Genomic DNA, 8,671 nt, shown 5'->3' with positions numbered 1-8,671 from the left:
TGGCGTGCACCTGGCAGGCAGAGCTTGCAGTGAGCCGAGATCGCACCACTGCACTCCAGCCTGAGAGACAGAGTGAGACTCTGTCTCAAAAAAAAAAAAAGAGAGAGAGAGAGACCCCAAAATTATATGTATGAATGGATGAAATGGATGAAAAAAAGCAGAAACAAAAGGCAAAAACTATGCTGTCCACTTTACAACAGGGAACTCTACAACAGGAAACCCAGGAAAATAGAACTTATAAACCCTCTAAGCAACAGGCTATGAGACCCCACACAGGAAGTAAAAGGATGAAACCTGAGAGTCAAAGAACAGGACAGGGAAGAGGGGAAGACAGATGTTTCAGGTGTGGAAAGCCAGGAAATTTTAAAAGGGAGTGCCCAAAAGGGAGAAGAAAAAGGAAGTTCTTCCACTCATGGCATTTGAAGAAGAATAGGGGGATCAAGGGCTCTGCATCTTTCATCTCGTGTCCCACCAGGAGCCCTTGATAAATCTGACGGTGGAACCTAAATCAGAGTTAATCACTTTCTTTTTTTTTTTTTTTTTTGAGATGGAGTCTCGCCCTGTCGCCTAGGCTGGAGTGCAGTGGCACGATCAAGGCTCATTGCAAGCTCCCTCTCCTGGGTTCATGCCATTCTCCTGCCTCAGCCTGGCGAGTAACTGGGACTACAGGCGCCCGCCACCACGCCCAGCTATTTTTTTGTATTTTTAGTAGAGACGGGGTTTCACTGTGTTAGCCAGGATGGTCTCGATCTCCTGACCTTGTGATCCACCTGCTGTGCTGGGATTACAGGCGTGAGCCACCGCGCCCGGCCCAGAGTTCATCATTTTCGTAGTCAGTTAGGGAGTGGCTCGCTCCTCCCTATGTTTTCTCCCTTCAAGTTTAGCATGTTCAATAGAAGAGCTTACTGTCTCAGGGATTAAAGGGGAGGGATTCAGGGCAAAAATTTTAGAGGAAACAGGTTAAATATGAGAACAGGCCGGCCACCACTAAGTTCTTGTTAATCCCCAAAGTGGGAACTAATTTGTTAGGAAGAGACTTAATGTTACGATTAGGTATAGGCCTATATGTTAATCAGGGAAAACTCCTCACTTCCTTAAACCTACTCACTGCCCCAGAAGAAAACCGAATGCATCCTGACATATGCTTAAAGAAAGGAAATTGAGGGAAACTACAGGTCCAATCCATGTCAAAATAAAAATTCCCTTGGGTGGATGTGGTGGCTCACGCCTGTAATCCCAGCACTTTGAGAGGCTGAGGCAGGTGGATCACTTGAGGTCAGGAGTTTGAGACCAGCCTGGCCAACATGGTGAAACTCCATCGCTACTAAAAATATTTAAAAACTTAGCCAGGTGTGGTGGCATGTACCTGTAGTCCCAGCTACTCAGGTGGCTGAGGCAGAAGAATTGCTTGAACCCTGGAGGCGGAGGCTGCAGTGAGCTAAGATCACAGCATTGCACTCCAGCCTGGTTGACAGAGTAAGACTCCATCTCAAAAAAAAAAATAATAATAAATAAATAAATAAATAAATAAATTTCCCAGGGAAATGGTAAGGAGAAAACAATACCCTATTCCCTTAGAAGCTAGAATGGCTCTAAAACCTCTAATTGAGGGCCTCGTCCGTGACGAACTCCTTGAACCCTGTATGTCCCCTTATAACACTCCAATATTGTCTGTAAGAAAGTCACATGGGTCATACCGGCCAGTAGAAGACCTCTGGGCTATTAATCAAACATCTCAAACTATCCCACCCCCCCCCCGCTGCTGTTCCCAACCCTTACACCATTATCAGCAAAATCCCACACGATCACCAGTGGTTCACAATGATAGATTTGAAAGATGCTGGCCGGGCGTGGTGGCTCACACCTGTAATCCTAGCACTTTGGGAGACTGAGGAGGGCAGATTGCCTGAGCTCAGGAGTTTGCGACCAGCCTGGGCAACATGGTGAAACCCTGTCTCTATTAAAATGCAAAAAAAAAAAAAAAAAAAAATTAGCCAGGCACGGCAGCATGCGCCTGTAATCCCAGCTACTCAGGAGGCTGAGGCAGGAGAATTGCTTGAACCTGGGAGGCAGAGGTTGCAGTGAGCAGGGATTGTGCCACTGCACTCCAGCCTGGTGATAGAGCCAGGCTCAGTCTCAAAAATTAAAATAAAATAAAATAAAAAATAAAAATAAAAAAAGAAAGATGCTTTTTTGGGCTTGCCCTTTAGCAGAAGACAGCCGGGACATGTTTGCTTTTGAGTGGGAGGACCCTCACTTAGGTCGAAAACAGCAGTACCAGTGGACAGTCCTACCCCAGGAGTTTACAGACTCCCCAAATCTATTCGGTCAAATTTTAGAACAAGTCCTAGAAATCTTTTCCCTTCGTTCATCCATAGGCCTACTCAAATATGCAGATGACCTGCTCATTTCAGGAAATAGCAAGGACCACATAACCACAATTTCAATTAACTTCCTGAATTTCCTGAGGGAACAAGGGTTACAGGTCTCAAGGAGTAAAATTCAGTTTGTAGAACCTGAGGTAAAATATCTAGGACACCTCATCAGTAAAGGCAAACGGAAAATAGTACCTGAACGAATTGAAGGTGTCACATCTCTACCTTTGCCTGAAACAAAGCAGGAACTTAGAAAATTCTTGGGATTAGTTGGATACTGTCGTCTATGGATTGATTCTTATGCCCGAAAATTAAAACCTGTATATCAGAAACTCACCCAAGAAGGACCAGACCCCCTTCGTTGGACCCCATCAGAAGTCCAACAAGTAGAAGAGTTAAAACACCTACTTGTAACTGCCCCCGTTCTAGCTTTGCCCTCCTTAGCCATTCCACCTTTCCGTCAGTGTAAACAAGGGGGTGGCTTTAGGGGTACTCACCCAAAGACACAGAGGCCAGCGGCAGCCCATAGCCTTCCTGTCCAAAGTTCTTGACCCAGTAACCTGCGGATGGCCCCAGTATGCCTAATCCATAGCAGCAACTGCCTTGCTAGCGGAAGAAAGCAGGAAAATGACCTTTGGGGGAAGCCTCTTTGTATGCACCCCTCATCAAGTTAGGACCATTCTTAATCAGAAGGCAGGAAGATGGCTCACTGACTCAACAATTTTAAAATATGAGGCTGTCGGGTGGGCGCGGTGAATTACACCTGTAATTCCAGCATTTTAGGAGGCCGAGGCGGGCAGATCACAAGGTCAGGAGTTCGAGACCAGACTGCCCAGCATGGTGAAACCCTGTCGCTACTAAAAATACAAAAAATTAGCCAGGTATGGTGGCGCACGCCTGTAATCCCAGCTACTTGGGAGGCTGAGGCAGGAGAATTGCTTGAATCCCGGAGGCAAAGGTTGCAGTGATCTGAGATCAGCTACTGCACTTCAGCCTGGGCAACAGAACGAGACTCCATTCCCCTCCTCAAAAAAAATTGAGGCTATCTTATTAGAGAGGGATGATTTAACATTGACCACTGATAATTCGCTCAACTCTGATGCTTTCCTAGTGGGAAATCTGAACTGGGAGGAACCTGAGCATAAATGTTTAGATCTGATCAGTTATCAAACTAGAGTCAAACTGGATCTAAGCAAGACCGTATTCCAAACCGGGTGTCACCTCTTTATAGACGGCTCCTCCCAGGTAATTGAAGGAAGGCATAACGGGTACTCTGTAGTTGATGGGGAAACCCTCATGGAGGTAGAGTCAGGGAGACAGCCCAATAACTGGTTCATTCAAACATGTGAACTCTTTGCATTAAATCAGGCCTTAAAATCTTTTCTAAATCAGGAAGGAACTATTTACACTGACTCCAAGTATGCTTTCGGAGTAGTCCATACCCTTGGAAAGATCTGGACTGAACGAGGCCTCATTAATAGTAAAGGCCAGGACCTTGTCCATAGAGAACTGATTATACAAGTACTAGAAAATCTTCAACTACCAGAAGAAATAGTGGTGGTCTATGTCCCAGGACACCAGAAAAACCCATCCTTTGAAAGTCAGGGAAATAACCTCGCAGATCAAGTAGCCAAGCAAGCTGCCTTTTCCCGAGAGGCACCCATTTTCCATCTGACCCCTTGCCTTCCCCTCCAGTCGCAATCCCCATCTTCTCCAACGCAGACCAAGAAAAGTTAAAAAGAATAGGAGCTAAGGAAAGCTCAGAGGGAAGATGGGTATTACCAGACGGGAGGGAAATGCTGTCTAAACCTTTTATGAGGGAAATATTGTCACAGCTTCAAGGAACTCACTGGGGTCACCAAGCTATGTGTGACACAGTCCTCAAAGCCTATGGGCATATAGGAATCTATACCCTCACTAGGCAGGTGGCGGATAGTTACCTAGTGTGCAAAAAACTAATAAACCCAAAGGAAACAGCCTTCACTTTATCAAGGGAACCACCCCTATAATTGCCAATCCAACCAGTGCAACCCAGTACTTACCTCTATTACTACCCCTACCTCCGCCGACCCTAACTCCACTCTAGGTTGCTTCTATGGCTTAGGAGCCGATGTTACTGGAAGGGACCCTATAGGCTTCTTTGAAATATGTTTTGTTCACCCTTCTCTACCTCCTACCATTTCCCCTTCCCCAAGCCCACCAAATCAAACCATTCCTCACCTCTTACCCAATGACAAAACCAAAGTAGCTATAGTAGAGGTCAAGGACTTAAAGCAAACCCTAGCCATTGAGACCGGGTATCAAGATGCAAATGCCTGGCTGGAATGGATTAAATATTCTGTTCGCACCCTGAATAAAAGCGACTGTTACGCTTGTGCAGCAGGCAGGCCAGAAACCCAGATTATCCCCTTTCCACTCAGATGGGCCAACCAACCAGGCATGGACTATATGGTAGCTCTCTTCCAGCACCACGGCCTGGGAAAACAAGACGTGCACCACTCTTTCACTACATTTCCCAAAGATCAGGAGCCCTGTGGGTCAGCCCCCAAAGACCATTCAACTTTCAGCTCTCAATGCCAATTTTACCTTGTGTCTCTCACGACAGGGGGACAAATTGACACTCCCTAGAAATCTAATGGGAGTCTAAACCTTTTCAAGAGCTAACCAATCAGTCGGCCCTTGTCTATCCCTGAGCAGACGTATGGTGGTTTTGTGGAGGACTGTTACCGGGTACGCTGCCAAGCAACTGGACTGGCACTTTTGCTCTAATCCAATTGGCCATCCCTTTCACCTTGGCATTTCATCAACCAGACAGGAAGCAAGTAACCCGAAGAAAAAGAGAAACCCCTCACGGGTCCTTTGACCGCCATGGTTATGTAGACAGTAGCAGGGTCCCACGGGAGTTACCGAGTGAATTTAAAGCTCGAAACCAAATAGCCGCTGGGTTAGAGTCTGTTTTGTTCTGGTGGTCTGCCATAAATAAAAATGTAGACTGGATATATACTACCATGAGTAGCGATTCATCAATTATACCAGGGATGCCATCAAGGGAATAGCTGAACAATTAGGCCCCACCAGCCAGATGGCCTGGGAAAATAGGCTAGCCCTTGACATGAGACTGGCAGAAAAAGGCAGAGTCTGTGTCGTGATCTGAGTCTACTGTTGTACTTTTATCCCTAATAATACAGCTGCCTATGGGACCATCACAAAAGCTTTACGAGGCCTTACCACCCTGGCAAATGAATTAGCTGAAAATTCTGGAATAGATAACCCTTTTATGGGTCTCATGGAAAAGTGGTTTGGAAAATGGAAAGGACTCCTGGCTTCTGTCTTTACCTCTCTTGCAATTGTTACTTGTGGGCTGTCGCATCATACCTTGTATGGTGGGTTAACTCAAAGGCTCATAGAAACAGCCCTCACTAAAGCCCCCCTTGCTTCTCTCCCTTCATACTCAGACAAGCTCTTTCTCCTGGATAATCAAGAATGAAGCCAAATCCTGTTAAAAATTTTTGAAGAGGATGAAGTATCAAACAGAAGAGAGGAAATTGTTAGGACAGCCAAGCTCTTCAAAGACTCAACTTCCTGGTCATAAGCTGTAAACAGATTCTCCCTGTTTTTCTTCTTTTTCGCCAGTCTACCCTGTTTGGGAAAGTTTAAACCTTAGCCAGGATCAGCTCAGATTGTGCGGTCCATCCTGAGCCAATGGGGAAAGGACACAGAAAAACAGGAACTGCGTTAGAGTTAAAAACCCCTTCTCTCCTTTGTTTAGGGTGCTCTTGGCATTACAAGCAGCGCAGGTGGCACCGTTCTGAAGTAAAGATGCCTTGCTGGGAAATCTTCTGTCTCAGTGCTGGTTTTTCTTGACTACACGGAGCACTTGTTTCCAACACCCCTATGGTCCAGGCTGGGTTGGGTCTGATCTCGGGGCATGTCTGTCTCAAGACGTGTCTGCAGTTCTTAAGCTTGTGTTGCTCACTGCAGTGGGCCTGGCCTGGTCTAGAGGAGGCGCTCAGTAAGTATCTGTGAAATGTGAATGTGTGGTTCATTCAGTGAAAATGGCCCTGGGGCTGGACATGGCAGAGGTGTTCTGGGAGCTTCTGGAGAAGGACACCTGGGAGGAGAAGGTTGGAATGGCGGAGGCAGCAGAGGGGCTGGGTGAACGCACCTGTCCCACCCAGGCCCATCCTCTGCAGCCCGAGGAGGAAGCTCACAGGGCAAGGCATTGAAGAGGTAAGTCCCCTGCCCTGTGCCTGGGCTGTTGATGGCCTCAGGAAAATGGAACCATTATCTGTCGCTGTCAAGTGGCTGGGAGCCAGGACACCTGGGTTGGCCGTGAGGGGACATTCCTGAGGAGAGTGGAGGCCAGGCTGGGGCAGGGTGTGGCACGACAGAGAGGAATGTAGTGGAACCAGTGGATCAGGCTTCTGAGGGCCCCAGGCTCCAGTCTCAGGGCTGGCCTGTTCCCTCCTAAGCTGCCATCTTCGCATCTTCAGGACCCACCCCTCTACTCCCCACCCTCAGCACAACGATGTGATGTGATCGAAAGGCAAATCTTTATTTTTCAGGAAGAGAAACAGGAGAGCGTGAGGTCTCTGGACTTAGGAGGTCTGGGCGGCTGGTCCACGGTTGTCCAGGTAGTGCCGCAGGGCTGTGGGATAATCCGTCATGACGCCAGTGGCTCCCACACTGAAGGCTGCTTCAAAATCTGACTCTTCATTAAGGCACCAAAAGACCACCTGAGCAGGGAGGGATCAACTAAGGTCAGGAGCTTGTAGATTCTGAGCAATTTTACATCCAGACAGTGGGGACCCACCTCGTCCTCTATGGAGACTCCCCAGCAGCAGTAGGCTGGGGCTGATTGTTAAATTCTCAGGAATTTTGCAAAGTGGTTATTAAACCCAGCCATTATTAAAAATTAAATCATAGCCTGGATACAGTGGCTCACGCCTCTAATCTCAACACTTTGGGACGCCGAGGCAGGAGTTAAGGCCAGGTGTTCAAGATCAGCAAGTGAGACCTCATCTCTACAAAATACTTTTTAAAAATTAGCCCGGTGTGGTGGTGTGCGCCTGTGCTACCAGCTACTTGGAAGACTGAGGTGAAAGAATTGCTTGAGCCCAGGACTCTGAGGCTACAGGGAGCTATGGTTGCGCCACTGTACTCCAGCCTGGGTGACAGAACAAGACCTCATCTCAAAAACATAAATAAATAAATTATATAAACTGACAATTTTTTTTTTTCTTTTTTGAGAAGGAGTCTTACTCTGTCACCCAAGCTGGAGTGCAGTGGCTCGAACTTGGCTCACTGCAAGCTCGGCCTCCCGGGTTCATGCCATTCTTCTGTCTCAGCCTCCCAAATAGCTGGGATTACAGACACCCACCACCACGCCCGGCTAATTTTTGTATTTTTAGTAGAGATGGGGTTTCACCATGTTAGCCAGGATGGTCTCGATCTCCTGACCTCGTCATCCGCCTGCCTCAGTTTCCCAAAGTGCTGGGATTACAGGTGTGAGCCACTGTACCCGGCCCTAAATAAATTATTAAAACAATAGCGGCCAGGCATGGTGGCTCATGCCTATAATCCCAGCACTTTGGGAGGCTGAGGCAGGCGGATCAACTAAGGTCAGGAGTTTAAGACCAGCCTGGCCAACATGGTGAAACCCCATCTCTACTAAAAATACAAAAATTAGCTGGGCATGGTGGTGGGCGCCCTGTAATCTCAGCTACTCAGGAGGCCAGGGCAGGAGAATCGCTCTCAAACTCAGGAGGTGGAGGTTGCAGTGAGCTGAGATCGCGCCATTGCACTCTAATCTGGGCAACAGAGCAAGATTCTGTCTCAAAAAAAAAAAAAAAAAAGAAAAAGAAAAGAAAAAAACCCAAAACAAACAAAAAACCAGCAATAAATACTCAAAGCATATTTCTTCCTAATCAATTTCGTATTACTGTGTCCTTGAAGTGATTAAGTCTGTGGAGGCTGTGAGATGGAACTACATGATGGGGTGCCAACAGGCATCTCTTCCCATTCTGCATTTGGTGGCTTCATGTCAGCAGCCTGAAACTGGCCAAGGTAGGAGTATTTAAACCAGGAAAATTAATGTTCAAATCAGGGCTTTCATTTGTTCCTCTCTGAGAGCTGGTTGTTGACCACTTAGCAGCACCACCCTCTCCCAGCGCCCCCATTCCACCGCCACCTGCCCCAGCTCCTGCAGCTCTGCCGCTTCCCTGCTTGTTCTAGTGGGCACTGAGGTAGGTGGAGAAGGAAATTTTTTATTTTATTAAAAATACAGGCCAGGCGCA

General features: G+C 47.3%; 1 protein-coding gene across 1 annotated transcript in view; it reads right to left on the bottom strand.

Annotated features, from left to right (window-relative positions):
- Positions 1-6,911: 6,911 nt before the first annotated feature.
- The window catches only part of GDPD3 (glycerophosphodiester phosphodiesterase domain containing 3), an 8,713-nt gene continuing 6,953 nt past the window's right edge, over positions 6,912-8,671 (bottom strand). The window contains exon 10 of the mRNA XM_011933509.1: positions 6,912-7,111. Within this exon, the coding sequence (XP_011788899.1) occupies positions 6,974-7,111 (138 nt within the window). The 3' untranslated portion in view covers positions 6,912-6,973. The remainder of the gene's footprint in view (positions 7,112-8,671) is intronic.

Source organism: Colobus angolensis, unplaced genomic scaffold (genome assembly GCF_000951035.1).
Source record: "Colobus angolensis palliatus isolate OR3802 unplaced genomic scaffold, Cang.pa_1.0 Scaffold128, whole genome shotgun sequence".
Taxonomy (NCBI): domain Eukaryota; kingdom Metazoa; phylum Chordata; class Mammalia; order Primates; family Cercopithecidae; genus Colobus; species Colobus angolensis.
Note: the sequence above shows the minus strand (reverse complement) of the source record. Positions and strands in the feature narration are given on the sequence as shown.